At 33.9% G+C, this 19,664-nt stretch overlaps 1 protein-coding gene across 18 annotated transcripts in view; it reads left to right on the forward strand.

Moving 5' to 3' along the window:
* Nucleotides 1–19,664, forward strand: part of AGTPBP1 (ATP/GTP binding protein 1) — a 130,989-nt gene that overhangs the window by 94,311 nt on the left and 17,014 nt on the right. For all 18 annotated transcript variants that reach the window (XM_036261338.1, XM_036261337.1, XM_036261340.1 and 15 more), the window contains 8 exons: nt 3,960–4,047; nt 7,663–7,807; nt 10,346–10,499; nt 11,546–11,726; nt 13,062–13,191; nt 15,165–15,296; nt 17,164–17,340; nt 18,531–18,691. In XM_036261338.1, coding sequence (XP_036117231.1) covers nt 3,960–4,047; nt 7,663–7,807; nt 10,346–10,499; nt 11,546–11,726; nt 13,062–13,191; nt 15,165–15,296; nt 17,164–17,340; nt 18,531–18,691 — 1,168 coding nt within the window. The remainder of the gene's footprint in view (nt 1–3,959; nt 4,048–7,662; nt 7,808–10,345; nt 10,500–11,545; nt 11,727–13,061; nt 13,192–15,164; nt 15,297–17,163; nt 17,341–18,530; nt 18,692–19,664) is intronic.

Here is a 19,664-nt window from a genome sequence, read left to right on the forward strand (position 1 = left end):
TGCTACTTTGCCAAATTCATTTATTAAGTTTAGTAAACTTTTGATGGAGTCTTTGGGATTTTCTATGTACAGTATCATGTCATCTGCAAATAATGACAATTTCACTTCCTCCTTTCCAATTTGGATCCCTTTTATTTTTTCTTCCTGTCTGATTGCTGTGGCTAGGACTTCCAGTACTATGTTAAATAGGAGTGGCGAAAGTGAGCATCCTTGCCTTGTAAGATAGGAATCTTTTAAAATGTACCTGTGAAATACATGAGTTTCAAGTATAAAGAGAAAATCTTAACATATGTCCAATTGAAAAGAACTGGTTAATTAAATAATGATGATAACAGCAGCTAATATTTATTGAATATTCACCATGTGCCAGGCCTTCTTTAGGTGGTGACACACTGGATATTGCAGCCAGGTTGTTACGCTCACTTTACAGAGGAGAGAAAAGGGGCATAGGTGGCTCAGTGATCCGCCAGTATCATGCATCTGATGTGATGCAGTTGGAATTGAAACCCAGGTAGTCTGGTTGCAGACTACGTGCTCCTAACGCCTTTGTTGTTCTGCATGTGAAATGAGTATTGGACTGCTCACCTGTGGACTGGGCGCTCGAAGACAGCCCAGTAAAGGTCTTTTGCAAAATGTGTCATTTGTCACTGCCAACAAACTACATCTTTATGTATGTAGAAATCAGAAAGTATGCTACCCCTGAACCCTCTCAGAAAAATAAATGAGGAAAATGGTCTCAAGAAAGAAGACTTGGAATTTATAAAATGTTTTAAGTAAAAACATTCTAAGGGAGTGATATGGGAGAAGTGAAAGTTAACTTGTGTCAGTGGGATTGCTTAGTTATTTAATGTGATGCAGTGTCAGAGAAATATTGATTAATCTTAAGTGTTAAGATGGGAAGCGCAGTAGGAAGCTTTTCAAATGATGCAAGGAAAAAGGGCAGTGTGGCCAAAGGCACCCAAACCATTAAAATGAAAAGGTAAAGAAGGAGAAGAAATATTTAATCATTAGTAGAAAGAAAATAAGATACAAGGATGAAATGAAATGTGTATTTGTCATTACTATCAATGAGCTAAAGTATCCTCAAAAATCATGTATTGAAAATTACACAATTAGGGGAGGGATGGTGGAGAGAGAGAGAGAATGAATTAAATGACAGAACAGTTAGAAATGATTGGGCAGAGATAAAGTAGGCAAATGCAAATAAAATGAAGCAAAAGTGGTAATGTTAATTTTAGACAAACAAAAATTTAGGGACAAAAACACTGAATAGGTGTATATTTGCAAGTTACAATCCTTGAATATGCTTTAATAACCATTCATCTTTTTTAGTTGAGATATAATTGACATATGACATTATATTAGTCTTAGAGGTATAGCATAACTTTTTGATATTTGTATACTTGCAAAAAGAACCACAATAAGTCTAGTTAACATCCATCCCTCACAGTTACATTTTTCTTGTGATGAGAACTTTTAGGATTTACTCTCTTAGCAACTTTCAAATAAGCCATATTGCAACATTAACTTCAGTCACCAGAGATTTTATAGAGTTCATTGTCTGCAATAAAAAATAGTAGTAGAAATCAACAGAAAGTTGAACAAAAATAGGTGTTTGGAAATACATAATATTCTTTCTAAAAAAAACAAAACCTGAAGAGAAAATTTGAAACTGTTAGAAATTACCTAGATTTGTGCTGTCCAGTATGGTAGCGACTAACCATAAATGGCTAAATATTTAAACTAATTCATTAGAAATTTAAAATTCAGTTCTTTAGTGGCCCTAAGGTCACTTCCTGTGCTTAATAGCCATGCATGGCTAGTGGCTGCTGGATCGGACAGTGTGGATACGGAACATTTCCACTGTGGCCGAAGGTTCAGTTGGGTAGCTCTGATCTAGAAATTTCTGCAAAGGAGAACACGTTATAGGGGATAGCTAACTGGTATTCAGAGGAAAATTGAAAGCCTTTAACAATACACATTATTTACAATAAAAATAGACAAAATAAGTACAGTAAGCACCCAACTTAAGATGTTAGATTAACAAGTAGACTAAAATAAAGAGAAATTTAAAAAATAGAAATATTATTTTAAATACAATTTAAAAAATACAATTTTTAAAAATATAAGCAAACAAAACATAGAAAAATTGGAGTTGACTGATAAAAATTAATGATTCTGAACAGACTATAACTGTTCTCTAGGAAACAGAAAATGTATTAGGCACCATATGGAGATGGTAATCTAGCTGAATTATATTTAGCTTTAAAAAAATAAATTTTACTTTTATTCCAATAAATTGCTAACCGGTTATTAATATTTTTTTCTGAAGCTAGTGTAATCTTATAACAATACTTGGTAAAGATAATTAAAACAAAAAGACCAATTTTTAGATGCGAAAATTCTAAATGAAATTTCAGCTAATCTAGTCATATACTAGTAAAAGAATAGCATCTCCTAGGAATACAAAGATAGTTCACATTAGGAAATCTGTCAGCATAATGTATTGCATCAACAAGCTAAAGGAGTAAAGCCACATGATTCTGTTAGTGGGTGCTGAACAGGCATTTGATAAAATAATTAAAACACTCAAGTGTAGTAAGAATTCTGGAGGGAATAATCATCGCCCCTACCACAGACGGTGGTTGTGAGGATTTTAGTGACTCAACATATGTAAAAATATTAGAGTAGTGTCTGGCACATCAAAATTATTCAGTGTTAGCACTTTTTATTATTCAAATGTGGTAGAGTTGATTTGCAAAAAAAAAATTGACAGATATTCTATCTAATGGAAAAATAGCTTAAGATCATGAACTAGACAGAGTTGTTCTCACCACTATATTCAGAATTGCTTTGGAGGGTTCATTTCTCCAAATAGAAAATAAAAGCAGAAAATGAAATAATTAATGTAAATACTAAAAGAGGAGATAAAATATTTAAAATTACAAATGGTATGATTTACATACTCAGAAAACCCAAGAGACAACTAAAGACTAAAAAGATACCCAGTAAGTTTAACAAAATGATTCTGTTGCAAGAAAATTAAGAAAATGATTATTATTTAAGTTAGGATTTAAGGAAAGTCAAATGACATCTCAAAAACTGTCATTTTTTTTTTTCTAGTTTTTTTTTAAATCCTCACCTGAGGATATTTTTCTGTTTATCTTCAGATAGAGTGGGAGGGAGAGAGAGAGAAACATCGACGTAAGAGGGACACATTGACTGGTTGCCTCCCACACGATTCTGAACATGGCTGGGGACAAACCACAACTGAGGTACGTGCCCTTGACTGGAATCGAACTCGAAACTCACAGGTCCACGGGCCGACACTCTACCTTTCAGCCAAACTGGCCAGGGCAAACTGTCATCCTTTAAAAAATTAACGTGAATTTCATTAATTCCAGTTAGAAACCCAATACATTCTTTTATGAAGTAGGATAAGGTGATTTTAAAGTTCATGTGGCAACTATATTTCTAAAACTACCCAAATATATTTATTTAATCCTCTTTTTGTCAGCATGCCCCCACCCGTTCTTGCTGTGAAAACATATCTGTTTGGAGAAGGTTGAGGAAGAAGACCGCCCTGCTGTCCTGGCTTTTCCTCTTACTTCAGTGTAGATACCATGAAGGGCTGTGGAGCTGTATCTGTGTATTTTGTTCTATTCTTTCACTTGTTACAAGTTATAGATATTCTTTATTTTTAATTTAGCCAATATAGAAAAGGTAATAGAAAAAAGTTTAATGACTTTTCACTCATTAAAGTTTATTTTAGTTAAAACTGGAAATTAAAGCATATCATTTGATTGACTTACGAGATTTTAAAGACATTTCTCAGATTTTTTCTTTCTTTCTGGAAATGTGTTTTCTTTTAGCTTTCTGAACGTTTGGTTCTTTGTACAATGGCAAGATTAATTTTTGCCTCAGAAATTTTGAACGAATTTTCTGTCTCTCTGTCGAAGGTATGCAGCCACTCATGTACTCCGTTCAGGAAGCACTGAGCGCCAGGCCCTGGTGGGCCCGCGTGGGGACGGACATCTGCTACTATAAGTAAGTGTTCTGAGAACAAGAGGACAGCAGTTTACAGAAGGGGCTTTTAACTTCACTCTATTGCAATGTAAAGATTAAAAAGTAGAGTTATTACTGCATTCTTTGGATTGTGGTGATATGCTTTAGTGTCACTTCTCACATAGTCCTTTAACATTTGAGATCAATTTAAGAGATATATTTAGTGGAAATATAGTTGACCCTTGAATAACTTCGCTTTGACCTACACAGGTCTACTTATACATGGGTTTTTCTCAATAAATGCCTGTACTGTTTTTGATTTGTGGTTGGGAGTCCACAGACTTGGAGGGCCAACTGCATTCATGGATCTAGGCCACTTTACAGAGGGGACTTGAGCGTTTGCTGAGTTTGGTATCCATGGGGTCCTAGAACCAGCACCCCGTGAATACCGAGGGCAGCTGGTTTACTGGGGAGTCAAAAGTTATACTTGGACTTTTGACTGTCTAGAGTGTTGGCGCCCTAACTTCCACATGTTCAGGGGTCAACTGTGAAATGTGTTTTCTAGACAGGTAGTTTAGGTCCAATTCTTTGTCTTTACTGCATAGATAGCTGTGTGTTCTCAACTTTTTTTTAGCTTTAAAACTGGACACTTCATTGAATAAAATGAAATGAGAAATTCTAGGAAATAATTTGCATTGGCTTTTTGTTGTTCAGATGCTATTAAATAGAATTCTATTCTTTTCTGCATACAAGTATTTATTTCATTTAAATTTCCAAAATATTTAACCTGGAGATATATTCCATAGTTACATCAGCTTATATAGTTCAACTTTGACTTCAAATAGGTGACTTATCGAGTTAGAAAGAAGTTTTAGAAATCACTTATTGCTTCAGTTGGGTAATCGAATTAATCATGAACGTCACTCTAAGTCGTTTAGGATTATCATATACCTTGCTTCCCATTTTTGCTCTGTTTTTGCATGTAGTAATTTTCCAGATAATTTCTGCTAGTAAGGCAGTTGATATCTCTGTTTCTTGTCTATTACTAATCTTAATCTTGACCTTTTTGTTTAGGGGCTTTTGACTTTTTTATATTGTGCTTACCTAGCACTAATATAATTTATTTAGTTTTATCAGTTAGAAGAAAACTTCTAAAATTAAAGTGCTTTTAATGGTTAGGTTTGGAAAAACCTAAAATATAAACCATTTTATTTTATTTATTTTATTTTATTTTATTTTTTTTATCACCACTTATCCCTCTATGCCCTCTTCCACCACCCCCATCCCCCCACAATCACCACACTGTTGTCCATGAGTTCTCTCTCTTTTCTTTTTTGCTCACTACCCCCTCCCCCTAGCTGTCTGCCTGCTTTCTATCTATGAGTCTGTCTCTATTTTGCAAGACCTAGATCTTAAGTGCTATTACTTCCTGGGAAAGAAAGTGGTCCTTGGACTGAGCCTCAGTAGGGTTTTGCCCCTACTTTTATCAGCAAAATAAATAGTAAATAAATGAGGAACCAGAAATATAAGGTTATATGTCATTCATCTGTACCTGAATAAATTTTATATTTCCTTTATGGTAGGCTAATGTATAAATACCTCTTACCATTTATCTCGTTCTCCAAGTTGGAGTGAAGTAGTAATGATCTGGGCAGTGCTTGGTTAGAGTTTGGAAGGATAATTTAGACTGCTAAAGGGTGAAACAGTGTCTTTTAAAAAGTATATTTCTTTCATGCTTCTCTTCTTTTGCACAGTAGAAATCATCAATCAGTGAATGCTTTTTTTTTTTTTAACATTGAATGGCCCTAGCATGACAGGTGGTGACGGCATGATGGCAAGGATTTTCGTTTGTTTAGTTTTTGTTTTTTCTTTTGGCTTCTTCCAGATCTGGAACTGGAATTCAGGTCAATTCAACAGACTTTTATTAGTTACTTTCTGTGTAACAAGCACTTTTCTAGTTGTTTTCTCAGAGCCTGACGCCTAGACAGTGAGGATTAAAATCTACTTCTGCGTTGTGTCTTAGCTGTTCACATCAGCCAAGTCCTCTGACGCTTGTCTCGTCTGTAAAATAGAATAAAACTGCCTTTCACCCTATATGAGAGAATATAACCTATAAATTGCCACCTAGATACAATGTGGTATAACTAAATACTTTCAATTAGATGTTAAACTTTTGAAGGAAAAGGGTTGGTATGGTGTAGTTCTGGAACTTATTTAGCATTTTCCTCAACCTTAGTACCTTGTCATTTGAGCATCTATTCAAGATATAATGGCTAAGTTAATGAAGACTATACCAATTTAAAAATTCCTTGAATGTCTATGTATGTGTATAAAGAATCTATAGGCCATGGCTTTTCTTCAGTTTGTGGCTTAAATAATACAAGGTGAATTGGAAACTTAGAAATTAAGTTGATAGACAAAGCATTTTTAGCTCATCATATGTCAGTGATATTTAAAATCTGAAAAGTAAATTACATTTACAAAAGCAAATAATAGGATAATGAAACCTCATGTATTCATCACCCAGTTTCAACAGGTATCAACACATGGTTAGTTTTGAGTTATACTTTTACCCCCACCTCTACGCTGAATTTTTAAAAACATCTCCAGATGTCATATATTATCCAGAACTGCTTTAAAGGTCTTTGTCTTTTAGATATGCATATTTAATACAATCTAATAACCACAATGCCATTATCACACTTAAGAAAATTCCTTAATGTGATAAAATATTCAGTTAATATTCAAACTTCCCCAGTTGTCTCATAAATGTTATTTTATAGTTGGTTTGTTTCAATTACACCATCCGAGGACCGCACATTGCATTTGATTTGTGTCGCTATGTCCCTTAAGGCTCTTTTAATTTATAGGCTTCCCTTTTCTCTCTATTTCTCCTTTGTTTATTGAAACTAGATCATTTGTCATACAGGGTTTCCCACATTTTGGATTTTGCTAATTGCATCCCTGTGCTGTTCATGAATTCTCCTAGTCTTACCTATTTCCTATAAACTAATCGATCTAGAAGCTTGATCAACTTCAGGTTTGATTTTTGGCAAGAATACTTTGTAGATGGTGCAGCGAATCAGGAAGCATATCATCTCTGGTCATTTCTTTTTGTAATCTTAAGAATGATTAGTGAATTCATGTACAGGGTGGGGCAGAAGTTGGTTTACATTTGTGAATATGAAAAACAGTTTATTCTTGTATTATTGTATATCTTATTTTCCATACAAACAACTGTAAACCTATTTTTGCCCCATCCCGTATAGTCATCTACTCCATCCTCTGCCAAGGGGTCCGTCAGCCTTTCATCTAATGCTTGTAGCAGCCACTGATGATCATTGCCTATCAGTAATGTGTATGGCTGTCAAAGAATGAGGTTCTAGAAATTTTATTGATGTATAGGGCATTAACTCTATTTAATTAGTAAATCCAGAAGTGAAAAGTAATGATGTTGGCTAATAGAAATTAACTGTTTTTTTTTTATTAGTAGCAAGTCTATTTTTTATAGAGTACTTAAGTTACACTTTTTATAAATTATCATCCCCCCACCCCAGAGCTCTGTTTAATAAAATAGCAAGGAAAAATCAGAATTTTGTGTGGAGGAAATATGCTTTTCTATTTTATATTTTAGTGTTTTATACTTTTCCATTGCAGAAACCACTTCTCAAGAAGTTCAGTTGCTGCAGGTGGGCAAAAGGGAAAATCCTACTATACAATTACATTCACTGTCAATTTTCCACATAAAGATGACGTTTGCTACTTTGCTTACCACTACCCCTATACATATTCAACTTTACAGGTGAGAAATCATTAAGTTGTATTATGACCATTATTGTGTTATATGTATATGTGTCAGATAATAGAAGAAAAATTGCTTTAATTAATTTTCTTAACAAAATAAGAAAAGAACCAGTGTTGAGATTTTAGATAATAATGTAACATTTGTCAAAACATTAAAGGATGTGAATCAGAATGTAGTCTTTATTTTTATTTAATAGAAAGAAATACTAAGGAAATTTGACATGATTTTTACTTCTATCTTTGGGTAGAAATCTATAATTCTCTAAGATTCCATGATTTTCAGATTTTAACTAGATGAGATTTCCACTTGTTAAATGAGAAGCATTGAATGTGGTAGAAAATCTAACAGTAGAGAAATGTGGGTGCAATTTAAGTTTTCTGTAGGGAATTTATTTCTTCTAATAATTTTATATGGAATCCTAGATCCAGATTGCTTAGCATTTGGGGTATAAGAGTTGTTTTGTGGACTTTTTTTGAGATTTTTTTATTGTGTTGTAAAACAAAATATAACAAGTGACTCTAAGTAATTACTGTGGTAGATTTATTCTCAGAACAGAATGACTATCCTGATAATGATCAGGGATCATGAAGACATGATCAGCTTACCCAGAAAGAAATTGGAGCACTAGGGTTGGAAACAAGCTTCCAAATTATTAGAGAGGGAAAAGTAAGAGAAAAACCTAGTCCACAGAGCAGAAGCGGTATCAAGGCTGAGAACACTAAAGGAGGCTCATTTTACTTTGATAAAGATTACAGCCCACAGTGAAGGTATAGTCAGGTATCTCTCTGCTGAAAAACACAGCATCAGAATATATAGTGTTGTTATCTACAGGGTTATATGTTATTGTTCTTTACTGATGTTTACCTTTTTAGTATATTTTGAATTCCCTTACTTTCTTCCAATCCCATGACCTTTTCCAGGCGTTTGCATTGTTTTCCACCTGCAGTTCTGACAACCTAAAATTCACTTTTATCCTCTTCCTCTCATCTGTCTTTTTACCACCCTGTAGTCAGAGGGCTCTTTGATGGCAGATCTCATCACATAACACCCCTACCCAAAATTCCTTAGTGATTTCTCTAGTTATTTGGACAAAGTCTAAAATTTGTACTGTCGTTCATTGAGTCATTTCTTTGCTATTTACCACACTTTTCCCATTTCCACATAGTATCTGAGCTGTTATTTAGTTAATATTTATTATTAAATAGACTTTAAAATAATTCACTCTTTAAAGTGTATCCTCATCCTAAGTTAATATCCAGGGAATTGTAGGTTTCATGCGTAGACATTTTTCTAATTCACAATGAAATACATAGCTATTACATTTTTAAAAGGTTATCCACGTATCACTCTGTTATCTCAATTACCAGTAATACTTATGCTACACTTGAGGAAAAGCTGGTCTACCAGGCCCTTCATTCTGTGTTAAATTCATTATTTCTAATTTATTTTTGGTTTAGTTATAATGAATCTTTTTCAGTTCTTTGAAATGCCTTTTTCCTTAGTTCATGTTCTTCCTCTACTCTTCCCTCTGCATGTAGCACCCTTCTCTGCCCTCTTCACTCCCCTCTGGGCATTTTCCACTAGGGGACCTTTCCTCGCTGCCCAGACTCAGCCAGGCTTCCCTCTCCCTGCTGCGGGCTTCCTTAGTGCTTGTACTGTCCCCAGGGTAGTGTCCACCTCTTCAGTGTTATATCCTCAGCGCCGGACACAGTTTCTGCCACCGAAATAGTGACCACACAGTGAACAGCGATTGCATGAATGAGCGTAGGCAGAAATTTAGAAACCAACTAAGTATCTTCAAATAAGGGATTGAACAGTTTATATTTGGTATGACCATGTACTAATGATGTGGTGTAGTATTCGCAATTATGAATATATGCATGTATGTATAAATTATTAAGTAATAAAAGCAGGTTTTATAAAGTCATGTGTAATTAGTTTTATGTACAATGGCATTTGTTAGTAGTAATCTCAGTGATGCAATTATGGGTGTTTAATTTTTGTTCTTTGTACTTTCTGTATCTTCCAACATTTCACAATGACCCTATATTGAACTTGAAATCAGGAAAAGTTGTTAAAAAATTTGTCTGTCATACTTTTTATTCTGTGTATTTTACATTGCTTTTGCAGGTGTACAGTCACTTATGATTTCAAAATTCGGAAGGCTTTGAGAACCATAAACTTTTTCATAACCCATTTGGTAGCAAAGCCTGGCCTAAACTGATGTGAGCTTATTTAGAATATTGATTCCACTTAGAGTGACTCTTTTTATGTTTTGGTGTAGAAATAAGAACATGTGTATGCAGGCTGCTGCCGCTGACCCGGTTCATGGCATTGCACATTTAATGGTATATTCACTGTATTTATGGCGAGTCCTCCAGATACTGATGTTTGAACTACATCTAGCCCCAAGGGTCCCAGAGACGGGAATAGGAGTCTAATCGACTTTCAGTTACGTGGAGATCTAGAGGCATTTATTTCTATTCAGCATAGGGAGTTTTAAAATAATTGTGTACTTTTTAAATTTTTATCAAGATGCATCTTCAAAAATTGGAATCAGCGCACAACCCTCAGCAAATCTATTTTCGAAAAGATGTGCTATGTGAAACCCTGTCTGGAAACAGCTGTCCCTTGGTGACTATAACAGCTATGCCAGAGTCTAATTATTATGAACATATCTGTCAATTCAGTAAGTCTGTCTTCACTCAAAATACCGGTCATTCGTACTTATTTTTTTTTTTGCTTTATATGTTTCATAAGGGCAATAACACTAGGAATAGGCATCAGAAGTCTTGGTCTTGTTGCTACCTATCCCTGGGCCTACTTCTGGGCCTCATTTTCCACATCTCAAAAATAGAGAGCTGCATGAGATGATTCCTAAGGTCTCTTTTGATGCTAATATTCTGTAGTTCTTATCCTTGGAAATCATAACCAAGGTATCATATAAAACGTTATTTTAAGAGTTCATGTAATAATACCAATAATTAAAAAATTATAGCTAATTTTATTTATAAATAAAGCCATCAGAAACCTATCAAGTGTTTTGATACTAGCACCAAATAACAACTTGTTTTTTTCTGCCATTTTTTTTTTTCAAAGTTGCCTCAAATGTATGCTGTGGTAGAAAAAAATAAGAAAACTGTTTTAATTTTGATAAAAAGGTAAAATATTCTCAGGAAAGAAAAAGAGCTTGCTATGCATGAAAATATGAGCAGGTGAGCTGAGTGTTATTTTGTAGATGGGTTTATCTAAATGCATAGTGAAAATATTTTTCCTTGTAAATTTCTGAGCAGGTATATCTTTCTTTTTCTGTATTTGTCATAGTGATTATAAGACTGGGATAAGATTATATTTTTCTTCTTTTCCAAATGACTTTATGAAAAATAAATTTATATTTCAAACTTCAACAACTTGTTTTTTGTAAAGCTAAGATTTATTAAAGAACTAATTTTATATGTTTGATTAATCATTGGGAACTAAGTGACTCAAATAGTATTTATTGTGTTATGTTCATGTTGTGAACTCCTTTAGGACATGGCTTACATGGGTTTTCCATCTGTTTGCGCTCTAGGGCCTAGTACAGTGCTTGTTTGTAGTAGGCGCACGGTGAGTTCTACTATGAATTTATGTTGGAATTCACAATTGAGTAGAAATATTTCTAAAGCCCCAAAGTCAAACATCATACAAACTTTTAGTGGTTGTTCATTTTAATTTGAGATTTTCTGTGTACTTCAGGAAATCGTCCTTACATTTTCTTATCTGCTCGGGTACATCCTGGAGAAACTAATGCAAGTTGGGTAATGAAAGGAACATTGGAGTATCTCATGAGTAATAACCCTACTGCTCAGAGCTTACGAGAATGCTATATTTTTAAAATTGTCCCTATGCTAAATCCAGATGGTGTCATCAATGGAAAGTAAGTTAAGCAATAATTATAGAAATATTATAGATAATTATTATAGATAATTGTGGCAATCCTGTATAAAATTGTTGAAATAATATCATCTTGGGTAAATTTTGAAAGCAAATCTGGTGACTTTTCTAGAACAAAGACATTTTTAGTGGAGAATTCACTTAAGATATATTTTTAAATGAAAATATATTTTGTATATTAGTAGTATGGCATTTTGAGAAGTTCTGTATTTATTCATAAGAATAAGATTTCATAAAATATCTATCTTGCTTGAATTATTTTAGAAAAATCACAGTGTCAGGATGTGGAAAAGATTTTTTTTAACATCCTTTTATGTTCCTTTCTTTTTAAATTTTGTCAATGGTGTGCTCTTAGTTCGTTGTAAAATTTAGATGCCTCTGGGATTTCTTTCTACTGATACGGTGTGTTGTCTCTCTCTGCTAACTTCTTCCTGATGTGAGGAATTATAGCTTCTGACAGAAGGAATTCTTTAGACTGGAGATACTAGAAGATACTACTTTTTAAGTAAAGGTAGCTCATTGGTAGTACAGTTAATTAATTGTGGCAATTAGACAAGGTCTATTTAGTGCTTCTGAAAGATGAAACTTGCCATGAGCATCTCCAAAGTTGAGGGTACCATATTTTATTCAGTAAATGTAGCATGACTCTTTCTCATATTTTAGGACATTTTTAAATGAAAAAGGATAACTTATTTTTAGGTGTGTTGTGATAATGAAGCTAAAATGAAATTTTGTTTTGTTTTAATTAGGAAACATATTGACCAGTTAGAATCCTGTGTATATTTTTGTTCTTACCTTCTGATTGTTGTTTGCTTAAATTTTTGCTCAATGGCTTTAATACTTAGTAACTACGATTAAATGAAAATGTATTTGAATTTTTCTAAGAATGTGTGCTTTTCATAAACTAATCTTTCTTAGGAGGACCCAGATGGCACTTTTAATAGTAACTAATACAATCAAAGTGCAAAATGTTATTATAAAAATAATTACTATGTAGTCAGAATGGAAAATATGACCATTAATTTTTACGTAGTATGAAATAAAATCCCAGAATTGAGAATTATTTTTTTCTATATCTTGAAAGTTTTGATCTATGAATCTGAAAGCTTACCGCACTTAAATGCATGTAATGCAGAAACTTGGACATAGTAAATGCTTAATAAATGATTATTTAAGGGCTAAAATATGCATTCTATTGAGCCCACCATCTATACCTTTTTGAAATATTTAGTGAAATAGAACTGTAAGTTAAATCAAATAATATATAAGAATTGATTGGTACCACTGTCTGTCTATCATTGTGTTCACATATGTGCAGTCACCGCTGTTCTTTAAGTGGAGAGGATTTGAACAGACAGTGGCAAAGTCCAAATCCAGATTTGCATCCGACAATTTACCATGCTAAGGGGCTGCTGCAGTACCTAGCTGCAGTGAAGCGCTTACCACTGGTAAGTAGCGGTATTTGTTTGTACTTTGTGCAAAGATATGATTTTGCTGATTAAAGACTTAGTATTTTATACATTATTTTCTGGTTATAAAAGCTAACTGTTAAGTTTCAGAAACAATTTCTTGAAAGTATCTTTTTTCTGTTATCAGTCACTTGTGCATTAGTTCTGATGTCAATACAATGTCTTCATGTTTTATTTCATCAGATTTCATTTTCGTAATTCTCATGAGCCCTTTTCTATTTTGTTAATGAATACTGGTAACTCCTGGTTGTGAGTTTTAGGTAGCTAACTTCACATTTTAACAACACTAAGGTAACAGTATTTTCCAAATTCTCAAACTAGTAGAAGCTTTTATCTGAGTATCTGAGCCTTTTAGTCAACTCTGAAGCTGGCAAGTCTCGGGTCCTCACACAGGAAAGGTAGTATAGGCATGGTGGGGCTCCACAGAGCTGTGTGTATGCCCCTGTTTTCAGGCGCTCTTGTTTGGAATGTTTCCATTCTGTTCGTGTTTAAATGAATTAATCTTCCATTGGGAAAGACACTTGGAAGAGGGGCAAACTTGGCATGTTAGTCTGCCCTTCATTTTTAAAATGATACCCTTAAAAATTAAATTGAAACCACACCTTTTTTTTTTTAATTTTTATTTTTTTATTATTGATTCCAGAGAGAGGAAGTGGGGGGAGAGACAGGGAGGGAGTGAGGGAGAGCAAGAAAAGAGAAAGATCGGTTGCCTCCTGCATGCACCCCAACCGGGGATCGAACGTGGAATCTGGGTATGTGCCCTGACCAGGAATGAAAATCGCCACCTTTTGGTGTACAGGACCATGCTCCAAATAACTGAGCCACACTGGCTAGGGCTTAAACCCTTTTTAATAGTTTTTTATGAGAACTTTTCCATGTGTTTTTAATAATTTTTCTTTATTGATTTTAGAGAGAGGAAGGGAGAGGGAGAGAGAAACATCGATGAGAGGGAAACATCAGTTGGCTGCCTCCTGTGTGCCCCCCACTGGGGATCAGGCCCACAACCTGGGCATGTGCCCTTACTGGGAATTGAACTGGTGACCTCTTGGTGCATGGGTCAATGCTCAACCACTGAGCCACACCAGACAGGTTTCATGTGTTTTTATTTATTTATTTAATTTATTAATTTATTTTTGTTACAGATATTTCTCCTTTTCCCCCTCAGACACCCACCTCCCAATCCCGTTCCTCGCCCCCCCCCCCCCGAATTGTTATCTATGTCCATTGGTTTTGCATACATGCATATAAGTTCTTTGGTTCATCTCATCCACCCCCCCATCCCCCTCCTCTGAGGTTTGTCAGTCTGAACCATACTCTTTTCTATGTTTCTGGGTCTATTTTGTTCATCAGCTTATTTTGTTCATTATTTTCCACAAATAAGTGAGATTATATGGTATTTGTCTTTCTCTGATTGGCTTTCTCTTATTTCACTTAGCATAATACTCTCTAGGTCCCTCCATGTTATCTCAAAGGATAAGAGATTTTTCTTTCTTACAGCTGCATAGTGTTCCATTGTGTACATGTACCACAACTTTTTTATACACTCATCTGTTGATGGACATTGGGGCTGTTTCCAGATCTTAGCATCACATGTTTTTAAGTTAGATAAATATTTTAACAGCCCTTGGGGCAGTGATGACTACTAATGTAGATTTGACTTATAATTGAATTTATTATTTTTTAAATGGTTAATAGTAGATACAAAAGAAAAGAGTGGAATTCGTGGCTTGATGCAGGACTTTCAAAGGACTTTCTAGCCATTCTAGTAATCAGATTTCTTTCCAAAACTAGATATTGGTACTTTTATTGATTCTACTTGTTAAATGGTGGCTCAGTTACAATAAAAGGAGCAAGGAGCACAGACCTGTTTATGGGCTAAATAGTAACTAAATTTACTTGGCAATATATGAATTTGAAGGTTTTTAATTCTTAAAATATATGATCTTTTCAAGGTTTATTGTGATTATCATGGCCACTCCCGAAAGAAGAATGTATTTATGTATGGCTGTAGCATCAAAGAGACAGTGTGGCATACCAACAATAATGCCACTTCATGTGATGTTGTGGAAGATGTGGGATACAGGGTAATTATTACAGATACATTTAAAACATGCATGCAACTACAGAAAATAATTTGACACATGAACTACTCAGATTCAGTGTATGTTGCCATTTTGCTATTATTATTTCAGATTTATCATTTTAAATGTTTCTTCCAAGTTTTGTTGCTTTTTATATTTATATTTTTAAGCTATTTGGAATTTATTTTATCTGATATATGGGGATCTGTTGAGTTTCATGTATAACCATTTATTAAACAATACATCCTTCCTGTGCCCATTTTATTTATTTATTTATTTATTTATTTATTTATTTATTTATTTCCTCACCTGAGGACATTTTTCCATTTTTTGTTCAGATAGAGCGGGAGGGAGAGAGAGGAAGAGAGAGAGAAAAACATCGATGTAAAAGGGACACATCTGTCTTTCCCAGTCCTCGTGGACATCTGTTTCTGTCTTTTTTAGACAATTCCACAAGATTTCCATTGTGCGTTTTTGTTCTTATTGTATAGATGTACCAACATTTATTTATTCAGTCATCCCCTGGTGGTCATTTGATTAGTATTGCCAAATTGTCCTTCACAAAGATTGTACAAATTTATATTCCCCAATATAATGAATGATAGTGTTGTTTCTCCACACTCTTATCACACAATACTATTATCTTTGCCAGGTTAAAAAATATCTGATGATTTAAATTTGCATATCTGTAATTTTGAGGTTGAGTATTTTTTTGTATGTTTGAACGATTATGATCTCTCTTTTTTTAAAATAGCTGTTTCACATATTGTCTGCTTAATTTTGTGCTGGTCATGTAGTTATTGTTTTTAAAACTTTATATATATATTGCAAGTGTATTATCATTTTTGTTTATGATATGTAGTGATTTAAAACTTCTATCATACTTGTTGAATTTTTAACAAATGGATTCTGCGTTTTGAGGCTTAGAAAGACTTTTCTCATTCCAAGATTAAAAAGTGTAGCTCTGCCCTGGCCAGTTTGGCTCAGCAGTTGAGCGTCGGCCTATGGACCAGAGAGTCCTGGGTTTGGTTCCCCCTAGGGGCACGTACCACCAAAAAAGAAGGAAAAAGAAAAAGTATAGTTCTGTGTTTGCTGTTAGTTTCATTTAAAAATTTTACATTTAAATTCTCAATTTAATTAGAATTAATTTAATGAAGTGTGACTGGAGCTTGTTTTTCTCAGTGGTAATCCAGTTTCGTCAGCATTAGTTGGTAATTGGTCTTTTCTCTAGTAATAGCAATACTAACTTGAACAGATTGGTTCTGATGTTGAACCTTTTCTTTCTAGAGATATATCTGTCCTCTACCACTATCACAATTTAACGTAACCTTAGACATATAATTTAGGTTAATATCTGTTGGATTCTTTCTCTAGTCATAGCCTTTTCTTTCAGAATTCCCCAGGCTGTATTCCCATATTTACACTTTCAGAGGAACTTGAGAATAATTTTAAGTTCCAAAAAATGCTGTGGGCATTTTGATTGTGATTGTCTTAGTTTTATTGATTATTTTGGAATGATGGACATTTACAGTGGCAAATCTCTTAATTAGTCAAGCCATCTTTCATGACTAAAGTTTCTTTTTTAAGCATGTTTTCTTCATGGTTTGTCTTACATGGTTTTATTCCACTTATTGGTTGCTACAATAAATGTAATACTTTCCTCTATTCTAATTTTAACTGATTATTTGTTTAGGGAAACAGAACCTTCTAAATTAGTAAGAGAATTATTTTGATGTTTTGAATAGCAGGGGGTATCATGAGAAGATCCATATGACCCAGCTCTAATCACTGTGCTTTCATGATAATTTTTAAAGATTAAAACTTAAAAAAAAAATTGACATACTCAATTTTATTATTCTTATCTTTGCAGACATTGCCTAAGATACTGAGCCATATTGCCCCGGCATTTTGCATGAGCAGCTGTAGCTTCGTAGTGGAAAAATCTAAAGAATCCACAGCACGTGTAGTGGTTTGGAGGGAGATAGGAGTACAAAGAAGCTATACCATGGAGAGTACTTTGTGTGGCTGTGATCAGGGAAAATATAAGGTAAAACATTGCAGGACTTCTAGCAATAGCACATAGTTGAAGACTTTTTTTCATATGTATAATCCAATGGTTTTCAAGTATATATTCAATGATACATTTGTTAAACTGAGTTATATGTAATCTGTAATGATGAAATTGAATCATATGCAGTCTTAACACATTAAAAAAAGAATTTGTCTGAACTAAATAGCTTGCTTTGGATTCTCACAAAATCTTGAGTCTGTTTATAGCCATAATTTTTTTTTTTTAATCCTCACCCAAGGACATTTTTCCACTTTTTGTTCAGATAGAGTGGGAAGGAGAGAGAGAGAGAAACATCAACATGAAAGGGACACATTGAGTGGCTGCCTCCCGCACACATGACCCCAGCTGGGGCCGGGGACAAACTGCAACCCAGGTATGTGCCCTTAGCAGTCTCTCTGGACAGCAGACTGACTCTCTAACCGCTGAGCCAAACCGGCCAGGGCTATAGCCATAATTTTTAAGAAAGCATGGTACACACTTAAATATTGATTAGTAATTTATAATGAATTGTGCAAGTAGTACATTAGTAATAAAAATTTTATATCATTTTAACTTGTTAGATATAAGTGAATTTTTATGCATTTACAAATAAACACGTTATACTTATTTATAAAGTTTTTATACTTTGCTTTCTGTGTGTGACTTTAAAATGCATATACCTTCACTAAATATTTTTATTTTTTTTAAAATATGTTTTTATTGATTTTTTTTTAGAGAGAGAGGGGAGAGAGAGAGAAAAACATCGATGTGAGAGTGGAACATCCATTGGCTGTCGTCTGCACGCCTCCTACTGGGGATCAAGCCTACAGCCTGGGCATGTGCCTTGACAGGGAATCGAACTAGCAACCTTTTGTTGCACAGGATGACACCCAATCAATTGAGCAATGCTGGCCAGGGCTTCTTTTTTAAGGCAGAATAATACTCCATTGTAATTGATATACCATACTTTCTTTATCCATCCATCAAGGGACACTTAGGTTGTTTCCATATTTGTCTATTGTGAATAATACTGCTTTGAACATGGGCATACAAATCTCTCTTTGAGATATTACTAATTTTTAAATTTTGTTAATATAGTTATAAATTCCGTTTATGTAATTTTAATGAGATACAGCCAGAGGATAGCAAACATCCTAGTTACACATATAATATTGCTTTATTTCCAGGGCTTACAGATTGGTACTCGAGAATTGGAAGAGATGGGAGCAAAATTTTGTGTTGGTCTATTGCGTTTGAAAAGACTGACATCCCCATTGGAATATAATATACCTTCTAGTCTGCTTGACTTCGAAAATGACTTGATTGAATCAAGCTGCAAAGTAACTAGGTAGGACACACTATTCTGTTGTTACCTTGTAGTATATTGTTAGACTTCATTAAATCAGTTAAGCACAGGAAAGGCTCAGAGATGTTGTCAGTCAAGAACATTTTTAAGGTTACTATAATTAAGTTTACACATTTAATATTTATTCCAAATTGTGAAAATATTCTTGATTCTTTTAACATTGATATTTAGAAGAAATTTTAATGAAATATTCTTATATTTAGAATGCTGTTTTTAGTGATCTTAATGATTTATGTTTAACCCCAAAATAAGCAATGTGGATGTCAGATAACATCTAAATTAAGAGGGCTTAGAGTTAGGATTCATACTTTAAAAGAAACTTTATTTTGTTGCTATCCACATAATCGGATAACTTCCCAATAACCTTCTGGTTATGTATACCAGAAACAACTAATTTAGTATCCCTTTGAAAGTGTAACTATATCTGCCAGTTATTCTTCTAAATAGGTCAATTTTTGTCCCTAAAATTAAATAAATATAAAATTTGATCTGCTATAGGATCAGAGATAATTCAGTATCATAGTTCTTAATCATAATATTGGAGCTTATTAGCACTTAGTAGTTTGATGTATATGAGTAAGAAAGCTCTCATCATACAGAGGCTTCATTTTTATTGTTAGATATTATCTTGTTATCAGATTTAATTATTGCCATGCCCTGTTATATATATCAACTTAGCAGTTTTAAGTATAGTAAAACATCAGTTAGCACTCTGTTCTTTGTAATGTGATAATTGACAGAGTGATCACCTTAATTTTCTACCCTTGAAAAGTACCTGTTAAACAATAATGGAAACTAATACAAAGATTGTTAGTTATTCTCACTGATGTTTAGAAGCCTCCTTTTAAGTTATTTCATGTATCCTCCCCACCTCCAACTTTGTGGAGGTACAGTTAACAAAATTATAAGATATTTAAAGCATACGTGATGATTTGCTATATGTATACATTGTGAA

The sequence above is a fragment of the Molossus molossus genome, unplaced genomic scaffold (genome assembly GCF_014108415.1).
Source record: "Molossus molossus isolate mMolMol1 unplaced genomic scaffold, mMolMol1.p scaffold_m16_p_14, whole genome shotgun sequence".
NCBI lineage: Eukaryota > Metazoa > Chordata > Mammalia > Chiroptera > Molossidae > Molossus > Molossus molossus.